At 40.2% G+C, this 17,317-nt stretch overlaps 1 protein-coding gene across 5 annotated transcripts in view; it reads left to right on the forward strand.

The window, feature by feature from the left end:
• The window catches only part of b4galt2 (UDP-Gal:betaGlcNAc beta 1,4- galactosyltransferase, polypeptide 2), a 165,292-nt gene that overhangs the window by 15,827 nt on the left and 132,148 nt on the right, over positions 1–17,317 (forward strand). For 4 of the 5 annotated variants that reach the window (XM_069692285.1, XM_069692283.1, XM_069692286.1 and 1 more), the window contains exon 2: positions 3,529–4,564. In XM_069692285.1, coding sequence (XP_069548386.1) covers positions 4,186–4,564 — 379 coding nt within the window. In that variant the 5' untranslated portion in view covers positions 3,529–4,185. Of the gene's footprint in view, positions 1–3,359; positions 3,379–3,528; positions 4,565–17,317 lie in introns of those variants that run through there. The other variant, XM_069692287.1, reaches the window with a different exon arrangement.

A 17,317-nucleotide genomic window follows, 5' to 3' on the forward strand; every position in this document is an offset into this window, starting at 1 on the left:
CTTGCAGCATTATAAAGAATCCACAACCCTTTGAACAGTGAGTTAGCACAGTTGTTAACCTCTGCGACTAAGCCTGCACTCTCTGCAGCCTCGCGGAGTGATTAGTGAGCCTTCTGCGGTAATAGACACACTGAAATAAAAATTGGACACATTGGTACATACCTCAGGTCTAATCCTGACAAAATCCGTAGCCATGAGGCACAATATTGGGTCCATGATTGGTCTAAGAAAGCCAATCAATCGTGCCTTTCTGAGGAAGAATGTGTTCACCTGTCCATATCTTTTCATTTTTCCTTCATCCTTCTATCATTGTGTTTCTTTGACTTTCAGTTACCCAACATGTCTTTTGTTGTGGTGGTAGTGATGATAAGAGTGATGGAGATGGTCCCCTCTTCCTCAGGACTGTCCAGTCTTTGTAAAGTTTCAAGGCAGCACCTAAATGAGCAGACAGAGATATGGAAAGTGGCAGATATATTCCACTTCACAAGCTTTCATAGCATTTCTCTGTGGGTTCCTTGGCAGACATGGTATGATCGGGGACTGTTATGAAATTTATTGCTGTTGTTAAAAAGGGAGTTACAGAGATCCTTGAATAAACTGGTTACATAAAGGGTCTTTTGTTGCTGTGGCCGGATCTCTCTTTCTCCTTTTCTCTCTCCCCGGTGTTTATCTCCATCTCTGTGTTACTTACAAGTTTACAAGGACATAATTAATTCATTTCTGGCCTTGATGTAGCTCCCTAGTTTGCTATATTTACATATTAAGTTGAAAGTGAGCATTCTGCTCTGCCATGAATACAATCCCTGTTCCCAGAGTGAGAAAGAAAATAAAGGATTGAGTGGGAGAGACAAACACAAGAGAGAAGCTGAAAGACAGATTTCCTCTTTTGTGTTGGTCTACTGACCTTTGTCAAGACAAAAAAAAATCTCGCTGCTGTCTTGGGAAAAGTCGGTTGAAATGATAGCAGGTAAAGAGACTGAGGTGCAGACGGCTTTAGCTCCCATGAAAGCACCGATGTGTATTCCTTCTTCACCGTTCTCTGATAAAGTCCCATGCAGCTGCTCGTCCAGAGCCAAACAGCCTCTCGATCCTGTCTGCGGGATTTTCAGCAGTGGCACACTTCCCTCCCAAATGTTCAGTACCAGAAGCAACCCTCCTGCTCCTGAGCTTTGTAGTTGGGGCATAAAATGGGGCAAAAGTCTTCTATTTGTCTGACTGATTATCTGTCCGACTGCCTGACTGCATGTTTAAATCTTTTTTCCCTCCGATACATAACCTAGCAGCCGGTTTAGTAACTGAAGAACAGCTTGATTGGGACCTGGAAATAACTCCTGAACCCCACAAGCATTATGGTGTGACTGACATGCAGTGTCCGGATCTTTTGGTCAGCAGAAATTTATCTCATTAACTGGCACACACACACATCCACACGGACAACATTCACACACACACACACACACACACACACACACACACACACACACACACACACACACACACACACACACACACACACACACACACACACACACACACACACACACACACACACACACACACACACACACACACACACACACACACCCTCGAGGCTCAGTCTTGGCAGTGTCGACTTTGCTGCCCAAAGGCAAAAGACAGACCCAGCACGAAGCGGCCAGCTATCTGGACAGGCAGCAGCCATAAGCTCAGTCACCCAACATGTGTTTAAATTTGTCACATCGTACCTCAAGAAACAGCAGAAGAACCTGCAGTCAAGCACAGACACCAGATGGTACTGCAGTTTACCCAGAAGGCTGTCACAGGACACCGTAGTGGTCGAGACGGTGTCATTATTACACTTGGGCTCATACACATTTTGGCAAAGGAATTAAAATCGATGCCATTCAAGGTCAATTCAAAATAACTTTTTTTATTTTTTTTATTTAACAAATTTTGCCAATGCTGTCAAACATTACATATTTCTGAACACAAACACCAGTAAATTGAGAGTGAGTGAGAATTTGGAAGCTTTGCTGCTTTTTTCTCATAAGTGATGGTTAATTACATATCTTTCAGTCATTGGTTGTCGAGAATAAGACGTGAAGATGCCATCTTAGGTCTGTTGGGCATTTTTTAAATTAATACTTTTGTTACATTCTATAGACTAATCAATGAATCACTTTGTCAAGAGTTAATTGACAAATATCAGAAATATCTGATCAAATTAGGTTAGGAATCTTTAGCAACTTTTGGTTTTGATGTTAGGACTGGAAAAGTCACATCACAGGATGTGTGCAATGTCAAGTAAGGCAAATTAACTCAAACACGTTAAGCTACAACGTTTTGGCTGCTTAATACAAAATGAAAACTCTCATGATTCTCATTTTCCTTGACAATTCTACCAGAAAAGTCTCCCTGTTCTAACATAATTTACTTTCATTTAAAGGTCAGTGAGTTCAATAATTATTAATATTAATATTATACAAATCGAGCTACTCAAGTCATCATGTGAAAGTTCCTGTAAGTTCTTTTTCATAGCAGAAGAAAATATTTGCGATGTCATTTTTTTTTTTCCAATATTGTGCAGCTCTAATTATAATGTGTCTTCCATCCTAAATTAGAGGGTGGCGGATTGATGTGTCGCCACAAAAATCTTTTTCTAGACATGTAAAATACCTTGAGAAAATCTAACATTTGCCAGATCTGAGGCTGTTTTCTCAGAGGATACCTGAGACGTTAACCGCTGTAGAAAATCAGAGCCGATGCGTACATTAAATATCCATTCAAGTTCCAACATCAGTATCTAAATATCTCTTTCTTCATATCTGTTTCTCTCTGCTTCTTATGGCATTTTGTTAGAAAGTCTGATGTCAATCAGGTTTTTTGTTTTTTTTATCGGCGATTTCAACCTCATCTTCCTCTTTTCTCTCATTGATTGGAAAAGCCATAGACCTACAGTAAGCGTGGCCTTTGGGAACGCTTTAAGTGCCCCGTCTTTCTCTCCTTTGCTCATATGTTCCCTGCATTGTGTATTCCCACTTGCCGTCCCATTCTATCATAAACGCTTTTTAAACCACTTGACTGGAAAATTGACTTGGCTTGTCAATTTGGCTGAAATGCCCCAGTCAAGGCTTGTTGTTTGTTTGTGCCTGTAGATGCTTTTATTGTTGATGCTTTTTTGGTCAAATTCCCTGGTGTATTATTTCCTCCGCTCAGAGGGAAGTTATACAATTTATTTCACCACTTTTCGAATACAAACAAGGTCACTGACTGCTCAAAGTGCCAGTGGAAGATCGATAATGTTCGGTGAGATTTTATGCAGCGGATGATGCAACTAGTCACTGTACTGAGTCAAAACGTGCAGCTATAATGAATGGCACTTCACCTGCTCTGGTTTAAGTAAGCAGTCAAAACATTAACACTATTTAACAGCACAGAAACATCCTTTTAGTAAAGCATTTGAAGAATTCATCTAATTAAATTGCATCCAAGGTACACTTGGCTTAATCCCATCTTATTTCTTTCTTATCTTTGTCTTTTTTTCTCCAGGGGCCTGAGACTCTCCAGGTTTAAGGCTTCCAGGAAACAGGACAAGATTTTCAATAAACTCGGTGAGTCTGACTGACCCGGTGCCATAAGAAGAGGTCATCCCAATTGAAATGTCAGCTGACCCTTTACTCTGCGCTGATGAATGTTTGTGCCACCACTGGGATTACCGATCAATAAGACGTTTTAAGTGCCAGCCTTTGTACTGATTGGGCTGCCTCAACCTGACACCTGGATAGTGACCAACTCCATGTACAACCACATATCGGTATCAGCAGAGTTTTATCACAAAGGCCTTATGTGTTAGATTAAATTGAATTTATCCATATTAGCCATATGAACAGAAAAGAACACTTTAAGTTCCCGGATCAAGGATTCCTGTGATAAAGGCTGATTAAAACATTCAGTACTTTTGTCATGCAGGGAATCTGGGGACACGCCAGAAACAGGCTGGCAACACACGTTTCAGGAACAGCAGGTGTAGCTGATGGTGTAACTTCCCTGTCCTCATCAATGACCCCATGACCCCTGCAGAGGTTAGATAGTTGGGTGTCAACCAACCGCATGTCTTCGTCGGAGATCTAACAGTAGCCGATTTTATCCACACGACCGCCGCAATGAGCGCATGCCCGTAGCAGCGCCACGCCAGCGTTGCCGTGGATGGCCGTCGCAGGACGGTCCCCTTCCTCTGCCATGACCCGGCTGATGTTGGGCAGGACTCTGGAGCGCATCTGTAAAGGCGTCCTGCTGCTCTGCCTGCTCCACTTCATCATTATGATGATCCTGTACTTCGATGTCTACTCGCAGCGCTTCGATCTCTTCAGCCGCTTCAACAATGGCCGCAATGGGTCCAGGAATAACGTTAGCGGAGCAGGGAGCGGACATCATTATTACTATTACAACCTCTCCAGGCCCAACGCAACGTTAGCCAGCTACCTGGCCACGGGGGAGCAGCTGGTGCCCAGCCTGCAGCCCGAGAACAATCAGACACCTTCTCCCAAGCCGCTGCCGCCGTGTCCGGAGAACCCGCCTGGCCTCGGTGAGTAATAACTTAAACTATTCCTCCACTGTTCCCAGGTTATATTAATAATCAGTCATATTAATCACTAAAGTCAGATTTTTGGAACATGGTTATAGTGTGAAAAATGGTTAAATTGTGAATACAATGAAACAATTCTTTTGTCAGTTATATGGGATATTTTTTAATATGCTTATGAAAGGTGCGCATGTGGTGCCAGCCACTCTTGCTCAACAATCTTGCTCATGAAGTCATAAAAAAATACTGCGTGCTTTTTTGCAGTAAAAGAAATTGATTAAAACTGTGAATTGTCCCGCAGCTTTAAAAAAAAAAAAAAAATGGAAATGTTTTTTCTACTCGGAAGTGAATCCAAATAGAAACGAAGCAGGTTTCCCCTCTTGTCTGTTGCTTTGATTATAATACGTCAGGACTAGTATGCCATTTTATTCTGCTTCCAACCTACACTATAACTCCTAATACAGCTCATAAAGTCCAGTCTACAGTAGCTTTTGATCTGTGTGAGCGATCGGATTTGCTATTTTTATAACTTTCTGTCTACTTTAATCACCTTTTCTAATGACCTACTTTGCTTGAATTGTTTATCCAGATGCTGTACACACACTGTATGCCCAGTAACGTAAACCAGAAGGATTTGCACATCATTGACGAGTGTAATGAATAGGAGATGTGAGACCTTGATCCGAGGTCCAGGCTGGGGGTTACTATTTTATATTCTGTAAATAAATACATCCCCAGTCTTATTCCAATTAGCGGGAGAGCAAGTGTAGCTGCAATTTAGTTTTTCCAGGTCAGCCTGCAACATAAAATGGATTTAATGTCAACGATTTACACTGTGGTATTTCAACCTTATAGACTCGCAGCGGAGCTATTAACAAAGATTTAGGCAGTCGGACACGTAAGCTCACATCCACAGAAACCCACTCAATATTTGTTTTGCCTTTTAATTTCTTAATAGAACACACATTTGAATTAATTTAAAAAGGTGTAGAGCCTGTTTAATCTTTGTTTCAGTTGTATACTTTAAATTTGCAGTTACATAGTTGCTGGCAATCTTTCTTCCAAAGATTTATTATTTATTTGGTTTTTAACAATTTGTAACCGCCTCCATAAACTGCACAGGCCCAGAGCTGGGAAAAATATATTAATCTAATTTTAGTAAAGAAAGAAAGCAAAAGTATTCTGCAATTGGGACATTTTAAACTCATGGTATAGATATGTACTGCAATTTTTCAAACAAAATCTCATAATCCTCTTTTATTTATTCAGAAAAGAAAATCCATACATTATCTCACACACACACACACACACACACACACACACACACACACACACACACACACACACACACACACACACACACACACACACACACACACACACACACACACACACACACACACACACACACACAGCAACACTGACATACAGAGGTCATAGATATCTTTAGGATTTGTTGAAACAGTTTATATATCTGTAAAAGTCCATTGTAAGCTTTGCACACCTACAACTACACGCACTTCTAATTATCATGAGTATCCATTCACCCAACAAATCAGAGGTTGATGGAGTCGCACTAAGCCTCGGGTTTACTAAATCTATAATTACATGGTGGACACACTCTGCTCCCTCACACACACACACACACACACACACACACACACACACACACACACACACACACACACACACACACACACACACACACACACACACACACACACACACACACACAGACGTCCGCCTCCGAGACACTCACAGATAATCGGGCTCAGGATGAAGGAACTAACTATCTGTCAATACTCCACATTAGCTAAAGTAGACTTGACCTGCGAGCTGAGTGCTGTTTACCTCAGCATCATTGTCCTGGTAAACGAATGAGTCCAACGAAACTGCTGTTTTCGGCTTAACTCTGTTTCGATATTTACTGTGAAGTCCCCTTACTCTCAGTCAATGTGTTCCGCTGATTGCTAGATGTTTGGTCTTCACTGTTGAGTTTTGAATTTGAAACTTCCAGCTAACAACACTAGTAAGGGACTTTTCAGTGAAGCAGGAGACACTTTGAAATGAAAGAAATATCTATATTTTCATAAATTTGATTTTTTTTTTTTTAGATTAGGGAAAAGGAGTGGATGGGCTTCTGAACATATTTTAATTGATTAATTGCACTTGAGGATGATTAACTTTGATGTTCAGAGAAATCGCAAACCTTTTTGGACACATGAAATTACTCAGGCATGTAAATGAGCTGTGGAATGATTTAAGTGAGGCACAGCTCTTCATCCTGTTCTGTAACATTTATTTTACAAGTTTGTCATTTATGTATGTATTTAGGGATTTAAGTGTCGATTATGTATTGATGATAGAATTCTAGTTAATTCTACTTAATTGCTGCTTTAACATGGAGAGTCTTCAAGTCAGTGCACAACAGGTTAGCTTGAAAATGCAAAAATGAGTGCAGATCAAGTTTGTTTATATCTAGAAATCTGTTTTAAGTATAAAACCAGTTTCCAAAAAGTAAATTAGCAACAAGCAAATCTTTTTAAGGCTGTTCTTTGAGGGAAGGTCCTATTTTCTCCGTAATTAGATTACACACTTCCTTTCAGGAAATGCCAGAGATAATTATTTGGAAGAAACAAACCTTTATCATAAATAATCCCCCCAAAATCCATACTGGCACCATCCTGGAATTTGACAGTCCTAATTTTTTCCTTGCTTGACTATAACAGACGTTTGTTTATACGTCCCACACTATGGCTTTAACAGTTTATGCGGTTGTTGATACAACATTTACTGTGCTGTCTTTTGCCAAATAACACTCCGCAGTACTTTGCTGATGAAATAAAAACATGTGTCTTATTCTCTCCCACCTGTTCCATCCGCAAATGAGCTTTGTAACTTTAATCCCTCGTGTGCGGTATTGTGGCAGTGTCAACATTTTTCTCTTTTTTTTTTACTGATTGCTTTTCTCATTTGATAATGAGGTTCTTAACGTGCTTTGAAATTGGGAGTGAGAGATAAAGCTGTCAGGTTGATTTGTCTGAAGCTGAGGTTCGCTGATTCCATTATTTGGCCGGGAATTGGCTGTCACCGACTCTGGATTTGGCATTCATACCAGGCGCAGGTGTACTCTTGTAGCTTATCTCTGCCTTTTCTCTGTGATGGAGTGGCTGCCTCTAGGCTGTAATAAGCAGGAAGGCAGAGAAAGACTGAGCGAGTCTGTTTTTCAGTCACAGGTGCAGAGAGAGAGAGAGAGAGAGAGATCTAATGGATTGGGGTATGATGGTTGGTATGAAGTGAGACAGAGGCGGGATGGAGTGAAGGAAGGAACAGCAGGTGGAGAGGTGAGGGGGTGTGGAGGGAAAAGAGAGACCTTGGACTGAGGTACAGACACACACACACACACACACACACACACACACACACACACACACACACACACACACACACACACACACACACACACACACACACACACACACACACACACACACACAGAGGTGAGAGAGAGAGAGAGGGGAGAAACAAACAAACAAGCCCTTGGCTGTCCCACAACACCAGCTGACAGGTGCTCCCTGTGTGAGTGGCTAGCATCCACAGTTTATATCCTGACGTGTGTGTACGTGCGTGTGCGTGCGTGTGTGTGTGTGTGTGTGTGTGTGTGTGTGTGTGTGTGTGTGTGTGTGTGTGTGTGTGTGTGTGTGTGTGTGTGTGTGTGTGTGTGTGTGTGTGTGTGTGTGTGTGTGTGTTAGTGTGAGCTGGCATGTGGGATATGCAAATCAGCTGTTCCTCCAAACCTGTAATGTAGTCATTGACAAATGCTGCTTAAGGAAATTATGTTTGTCGTTGAAAAGTCTTTTCTCAGAAAAGATGGAAAATCTGGACATAAAATTCAAAACTTCAAGTATTTTTTTTTTTGGTTGGTTTAATTCTATCTCTTTAGAAATTGCACTTATTTGCTGCTTAGATTATGTTCACTAGCAACTTTTTTTTTTTTAAGTAAATGAAGTGTTTTATTCATGAGTGGCGTGGAGGAGGTCAGGGTGGATGGTGGGCTTAAAATCTGCATTACTTTGAGTCCCGTGTGACGTTAACTAAAACAATTATATGGTTTGGACGAATGTGACTCTTGCAGTGACGAATAGACAAACAGCTACAGGTCTGATTCCTGATGAGTAAATTCAGAAAAAGGCTGATAATGCGACTGCTGTTGGGGTTTAAACTAATGTTAGCACCACAGGCTTGTTTGCTTGAGGCTAGGCTGCTAATGCTAATTTAACAGTTAGGGACTGTAGACTTTCTGTATAGTCGGGATGATGGGATGGGAATGTTGCATTTTTGAAAACATTGTTGTGTATCCTGTTTTTGTTGGCACACTTAACCTGCAACTTTAGAATCTGAACCATTTCCAAATCACAGATTTTCTTGTCTTGTCATTTCCAACAAAGTGTCTGTTTTCTTCACTTATTTTGGTCCAGCATGTGTCATCTACCTCCTGTAACCTTGTTGCCGTGGCCTTATAGGGGGAATGTGCAGAGGAAGGCTGACTCAGACAGAATAGATACATTTATTGTAAGGGATTTTTTTTTTTAATTTTTTTTTTAATGATACTTAATGAGATTACTTTATTGTCCTGTATTTGATTTGGTTCTTGCCGTGTCTTGACCCTAATTGGAGTCTTTTTCCACTGTTTCCGGTCTATTATTCAACGTGAGACAAAGTGTTCATTGGACGAACGTTGCATTTTTGAAAACATTGTTGTGTATCCTGTTTTTGTTGGCACACTTAACCTGCAACTTTAGAATCTGAACCATTTCCAAATCACAGATTTTCCTATCTTGTCATTTCCAACAAAGTGTCTGATGTTTACCTACAGTCAGTTTCTGTTGTGGATAGTTTAAATTCAGGCTTTTGTGTGTTTGTGTAAGAATTCTTCTCATGCTCCAACCCTGTTATTTAGTCCTGCTATTAATCACTACTTCCCACATATAAAACATATGGACACTTGAGTGTACACAGACACAGCTCAGTGGGAGGTTAAAAGCTATTTTCCTGGCCTTGTTTTAATTGGATGCTCCACATGGTTTTCCCAATCAAATGGAATTAAGAAGAATTAACTGTCTTTTTCTTTTTCTACATCGCACAAAACTGCGGATGCTATACGCTGAGCCAGATGCACCTAAGACGTCCTTATCCACCAGAACACGAATATAATGACTGAACACAAGAAAAACCTTTTTTGCACTGTTGGTACCAGACACATAGAACCATGCCTGCAGGTGGAGTATTATTGTATGGCATCGTAGTGGCATCGCTTTTCACTTAATGAATACGTGCGAAAAATACCTCCAGCCTATCCATCCCTTCATCACTTTCGGAGTTCCTTATCCTCATCTCGGAGGCTGCAGGTCGCGCAGAGGGCTGCTATACGTATTGCACGAGGTGCTGTGAAGCCGCCGTGGTTCGATACTGAGATAGTGTTGCATTACTGAGCTGCTCATCTATCATGTTGTGTGAAACCAGTCAGTCTCAAGTCTCACTAGAGATCTTATCTTGGCGGCTTGTATCTCATTCATTCAGTCGCTGTCCAAAGAATGTGACGTCTTTGAGGATTGGAACAAAGATTGATCACTTAATTGAGACCTTTGCTTTGTACGTTCTCCTACCTCTCTCATGGGTCCTCTGTCTAATATTCAAAACTGTCTTTAAGCTGGGATCAGCTTCTCTAATGTGCGATTAGCAGCGTGTATGCATTTTACAGAGTAAAACTTTACAACAGGTGTGACTCCAAATGGTTGTCTATTTGATTTGATCGGGAGCTTGATTGGACTGCCAATCTCACAGTTGAAGAGTCGCAGAGGTGCGAAAATGTGGTTATGAAACAAAAGATCATTCCATTCAAGTCATATGGGGGCTGCTGAATTTAGTATTTTCCATAGAATTGCTTTGTTTCATCCAATAAATCATGATGTATAGCCAATTTTACCATAATACCGTCAATTTTAAATTGGAAAATACCTCAGTCACTCTCCTAACAGTTTGTGAATAAACCCCAACTGATTTGACGATCAGTCGACGATGGGAAAGAATTGACGTGTCAGATTCAACTATTCTTAGTCAGGACACCTGGTTAAGATAGTTGTTAATGGTCAGAAAATAATCATTTTCAGTTTCAATTTGTGTAATATACAAAACACAGCTAATGTGACGGGCGTCATTTTGGGAGGTGTTGGAAGGTAACTTGTGAGGATATGAAAAAGTAGGTTTAATTGCATGTTTAAGTAATTTCATACTCATGCACACTGATATGCACATTTATACACTTGGAAATCAAACAAAAATACACATTCAAACATATTTTCAATTATTGACAAACCTTTACAGTTTGTAGGCAAACATACATTTGTCCCAGTTTTCTACTTTTGGACCACAGAGTCTTGTTTTATTCATAGCCTCAGAGTAATTTAAATGGAATGACGTGTCCCTTGTAACCCTGAACTTTACATGTATGTCCCCTGTGGTGAAAACCATCAGGCGAGTCTGAATCATTTCACCCTTCCTCCCAGTAAAATACAGTTCAAACCCCTTATAAAGCTCGGATGAATCCAGCGAGGTCCTTACGCCCTCACCCACCTTCCTACTGCTCAGTGAGCGGTGGGTTTGTGGCACATCATGTTTTATGACCTTTCTCCCACATTTTTAATGGAGGGTTTAAGTAGGAGTGCTTAGATTTAGAACAATGCCCTGTGTTAGCTCATGCAGTAGCTCTCCAGAAACATACATTATGCTTTGGTTAGACCTTGAAAAGAAATACTTGGACCAAAGCGTCTTCAATGCTTTTTTTCTATCTGTAATTGTCCTCTCATTTATTTGGTTTATTTTGAAAAGGTATTTTATCTAAACTTGCAAACAAGGGAAAATCATTTTGAATGTAGATGATGTGTGGAATGTTGCAGGCCATTGTTTGTATTGATTTAATTCCTGTAAATTGTACCTGTCACAAAGACACTTTTTTTTCAATGCTGAACATGAGTCAGAATATATTCTCGTGCTTTTTTTCTTTGTTGTGACTGAAAGTGAGCCGGGTTGAGTTCCTGTGTCATGTCAGGGTAAAAGGTTGATTATAGATAAAGGTGAACAGAAGGACGTTGGGTATTGAACGGTGGCAATACTGCCTTCAAATTTATAGCTGGTTCACTTCGTCTGTGAAAAAAAATTACACATTCATGTCTTTTGAACGGACTTACTGCAAACACTAGACTTACGCTGGGTGATTACACACTTTATGATCAGTGTTTAAACTTTCAGGCCAGTGCAGGAAGCAACACATCCTCCAATACGACCATTAAGATAGTTTGTGAGTGTTTCTTAAATTAGCACCTTGGGATTAGGCACAAAAACAACTTGTTTAGGTTTGGCGAAAGATCGTAGTTTGAGTTGAAATGATGACCTGAACTGTGTTGCGCATTAGTCGCTACCTCCCTAAAGTTGTGTGTTTGGAAACAGTAAGCAAACAGTGGACTCCCACACCCATGTCCGCTACCATATCAAACCATCTACTCAACCCACCTCCTCCTAACAAGAAAAAAACTCACATTTATATATATATATATATATACTGTATATCATCTGATCTGCGTCACTTTTAAGGGACACCAGGTTGTCGTTAGTTATGCCCCGTCTAGGGGTAGCCGAGACGGAACATGAAAATATTGGTTGCCCCGTCTTCCCCAGGTCCCAAGCAGCCACATGAACGAATGAATTTGGTTTGAAACAATTGACAATTTATTTACAATATGTACAAACGTGGAGTTGAACTTAAAATGACTTTGTGGGTGAGCTAAGGCCAAAAAAACAAACAAAACCATTCTATCTCAGGAATGTAATCTTTACTAACCTAACCCAAATCAATGAAAAACAAAAACAAATCTTACTTTCCTAACTAACAAAACACAGGAGAAAGTCATTTGAGGTTTGCAGAATGATCCAATATTAGTGCATTTGTTTGGCCATAAGGTTTCAAACAGAAGTGTCTCGTATTGTGATGGATTACAGGGGAGATAATTACAGATTGGATGCAGAGCGTCACTCACTTTCATAAAAGAAACATCTAAAACAGATGGTGACTGAAGCAAGTACAACACTTCTGTTTTAACATGCATACATGTTACCATGGTTACAAAATGATCTTGCATAAGTATACAGTATGCAGTGCATTGTTTATGCAGGCAAGTGAAGTTTCTCACTGAAAACACTATCTCTGTGTAAACTGAATTTAATTAGACTTTATTAAGCTGAATTGATATGGTTGTTTAATCTGCACCACACTAACAGCTTTCCTACAGCAGCCGAAACAGGCAACACATTATTAAGGCAAATACACAAGAGCTTGAATTCCTCCAAACTAGAGAGGTGTGACAGCCTCCTATTATGTGCTGTTTTTAATGGTGAAAGTCATTTGACACATTTGAAACAAACTGTCAATAGTTTTCAATGGTTATATAATTACAATGCCTTTATTTTCATATTTCGTATTATTTTTACAGTTTATATTTCTAAATTAACAATTTTAGATAAGAATGAATGAATGAATTATGTATTGTCTTTGCACTTGCATGCTCCCAATAGCAAAGTACAAGCGTTCAAAGTTTTTACTCAAAATATATCAGTCAAACATGCCAGAAATTAATTAATGCCACCCACTTTGAAATAGCCACAAATTCCTGTCTTTTGTCAGTGTTTCCTCACTTATCTCTGCATTTCTTTTAGGCAAGGAAATAACATCAGTCCGGTGAGAGAAGAAAACAGCCTATTTCCCTCCCTGGTTTCAATCAAGCCAATAAACAAGGTCGTTCCCTTCAGAAATACATTGCTACGCACTCCCACAGAGCGAGGAAGCCGACGCAGCCATGGCCGTGAAGGCAAAGGGCTCTTGACAACATAATGGCTTCCATAACGTCATTAAAATGGCCCTGCTTCCCTTCCTCAGTGCCATTCACATCTTTCCACTGACAGTTCGATGTGTGTGTGTGTGTGTGTTTCATCCACCCATGATTACATTTTTTTATTATCTCCTGCTAATGAACTGCTCTGTGTCTTTATCAATCGATAAATCCTTCTTTCTTCCTCTTATTCTTTCTCCATTTTTATCTTTTTTGGAGTATTATTTAGAAAACAATGTCTCTCAGTTTTCCTGATTAAGAAACAAAATACACCGTAAACAAGCAAGCAAACATCTGTACTTTTATCTAGTGAAGTAAAAACAGTAACTGACCTGCTCCAAAGGGTCAAACAATACAACCTGGACAGTCTCCTCATCCTTAAAGATGTCTATATCAAAGGTCAAAATCAGTCCTTTACCAGCTCGCAGAAATCTCATTAGGAAATCTGATCTGAGGCTTGAAACGGATAACTTCAGGGCTCGTGCAGGAGTGGTCGTTTAAAGTGCTTGTTTCAAGTGTTTGTCCATGGACAGGGATGAAGGCCACCACATGCAGAGCAGGGCAAAGAAAATACTGCAGTAAAAACACCATTACAACATGCTTTTATGACGAGTCATCCCGGTGGAGTGCATCACTCACGCCTATGATTCACACTGTGTTTTCATCTTACAGATTTTATGACTGTGGGTGCAGGATTGTACTTTATTATTAAATCTGTTCGAACTTAATTAAAAGAAGAAAATATACCAGCTCTGCTGGTTATTGTAGTAAACACAGTGGTGGAATTGTTTGTTGGTGGAGTGCATGGAGGATGCTGTGTGGTGAATGCCTTAATCTTCCCAAGAAGAAGAAGAACAACAACATCAGTTGTTTCTACGTCAAGTGATGAATCCCTCGAGGGTACAGTAATAATGACCGAAGCAAAGCAGGAAGAGAAGAAGTGACGCTGCTACAGAGTGACTAAGTCCCTGTAGGGAGGAGGTTAGGGTGGATGGATGGGTCAACAAAACAATGGAGCTTCATTTTCATGTTCATTTTGTGTTTCAAAACAATTTTCGTCAGCATGACCACGATTGTTCCACTTTCTTAACCAAATATTTATCATTGTCACCGTGGCAACGGCGCTCCTCTAACCTTCATGAAGTCATTTTAACCCAAATCACAATGTTTCCCGAAACGTAACTGAGTCATTTTTGCGCCTCAGCTAAATCAACTCACTGTCCCATCATAAAACTGATTTATTTTTAGATTTGTAACAGGAAGGCATGCATGAAGTCATCCTGGACTTCTATAGCCCCGTTCAGACCAAAGATTCACGATGAGACAAAACTGTTTTATAACATTCCAGGAAAAGTTGCAGCAGTGGGAACGGTCTGGTGTCAGCTCGGCTCAAACCAGCTGAAAGTGTTGCCTGTGACTCGGCTTGCCAAGTCGCAAGTGGTCAGTTTGAGACTATAAGGCACAATGGTTAGGGTTTTTTCTGATTATTAAAGGAGACATCAACTTCTCTAAACGATAAAACTGCTCTCGGAAAAGATGAGAGAAATTGAGTTCCACCTCTGGTCGCTACAAATTGTCAACCATTTGGTTTTCTTATGTTTTCTTTGTTTCTTCACTACTAAAAATGCAGCTATTGCAAATAACTCACGTTTGCTATCCTCTTTCAGGTTTTAAGATGCTACAAATTACTTCTAGCTACCAAAAAGCTTGAAAAGCCAGCAGTCAAAGCAGAAGTACAGAAATGTGGAGGACTTGTGGGTATCGTTGTATGTTTGATAATTGCACTGTAATGGCCAAACTAATTGGATAAATATTGTATTCTTTAATCCTAAATTAGAAAACAGCTGCAATGATTCATTAATCAACAGAAATTAATGTGCATCTTTTTAGATAACTGAGCTGCCCTCCAAGTCATTTTTCATGCAAAACAAGCCGTGTGGTGACGTTGGCTTGAGTTCTAAAAGTAAAAAAGTTTTCCAATGTTTGATAGACCAAAAACAACACTAATCGATTAATCAAAAAAAAAAAAAATTCTGCAGATTAATCTGCTTTGGAAATGATAATTAGTTGCAGCTCTAATCTTCTTTGCAGCAGTGCTTTCACAGTCCAATTGGCTGTTGGCTGATACACAAAACTGCAAGACCTGCCAAGTAATCCACTAAAAACTACACCACAGTTAAAAACAGTCATATGTTTGTTTATTTTTTCAATACAAAGTGTGTTTGTACACTGGAGGATGCGGTCACATCTGTTTCCGGGTGTCTGTGTGCGCATCCTCCATGTGCTGCTGGCGCTGCGTGCGTGTCCGTGTGTGCGCGCTGACGTTATACTGTACGCTGCTCGTGTTTCTAGTGTTGATGTGGTAATACAAATGCCTCCTCTCATCTTGGGTCTCCTCGTTCAGAGTGACTATTAAGGTGTGTGTGCTCTAACAAGCAAGATCTTCAAATGACAAAACACTGCTGTCATCAAGCAAAACACTGTTGGTTATTCTCTCACACACACACACACACACACACACACACACACACACACACACACACACACACACACACACACACACACACACACACACACACACACACACACACACACACACACACACACACACACACACACACGGAGCTGACTCTGTCTCCGTATCTCACTCAATTATTTCTTTCTCACCTGCCTCAGTTTCACATTTACAGAAACAAAATAAGACAAGAGGGAGATGACATAAAGAAAAGATTTAAGGGGAAAAAAAACAACTGCGGCCCTTCAGTTAAAAAACAAACAAACAAAAAAAACCACTTTATGAAATGAATATATTTCACGAGAAGATACAGAATAGAAAACACAGCTGCAGTGAAAATGAGATTACATTTTAATAAATAGGAGCTCGGTGATCCAGCTGAATAAAGTTTCATATGTCATCCAAACACTACCGTACTTTTTATTAAAAAAAATTTTTATTTTACATGAATGACAGGGTTAAAACAACCGTCTCGGCAAACGGCACTAAAACTGGATCTTGAACAAAACTAATGGTCGACCCCTGGTATCTGGTGTAGATGGTGCGAACTGTTTTGATCCGTTCCTAGGCAACGTTTCGCGTGCACGGTGAGATCTAGTTAGGGAGCTCACCATACAGACAAAGGAAGAAACAATACAAACTCCCTGCTGCTGATACCCTGATGTGAACCCCTGTGTATGTTGTTGGTCCTTCGTGTGACTTTAGACGCCGAAATTTGTCTACAAAGTTGTTCGGATCCAATTCAGATTAAATTAAGACTAACAAAAACACATGGTTCACCAAACAACTACATGAAACCACTCAGCTCCCTTCCCTCCATTACTTATTGGAAAACCACAAATTATAAGCTACGTTCAGGCATCACATAGTGTTACCATGGGAACAGGTCTCAGTTCTAAGTTTGGTCTTTTGTCCATATTCTCTCTGGCAGGAACGTGCCAGCTAAGTGATTGACATTACTTAGACACCCAACTTAAAACTGCATTACAATTACAGTAACCTTAGTTGTTTTGTTTTTTGTTTTTTTTATCACACAAGCCGTAAAGCTCCAGGTAGCCAGACATGGACCGAACAAGCTTCTCCTCCATGTCCTTGGTTACCAGGGTGGAGAGTCTCACCCTAATATATCACGACAGTGACGACACCAGCACTTTTCTGAAAAGTTTTTAGGTATAAGCATGCGGAGCAGCTGCAAAAAAAAAAAAGTCTGAGCCCTCTGATAAAAGATGTTTTTTCTCATCCTGGCCTCATGCTGCTGCATATGCTCTCTACTCATTGGCAAACATTGGAAAAAAAAAC

This window comes from Brachyistius frenatus, unplaced genomic scaffold (genome assembly GCF_029030835.1).
Source record: "Brachyistius frenatus isolate BFR_SWC_R1_liver_20210118 unplaced genomic scaffold, ASM2903083v1 Contig_12, whole genome shotgun sequence".
Taxonomy (NCBI): Eukaryota; Metazoa; Chordata; class Actinopteri; family Embiotocidae; genus Brachyistius; species Brachyistius frenatus.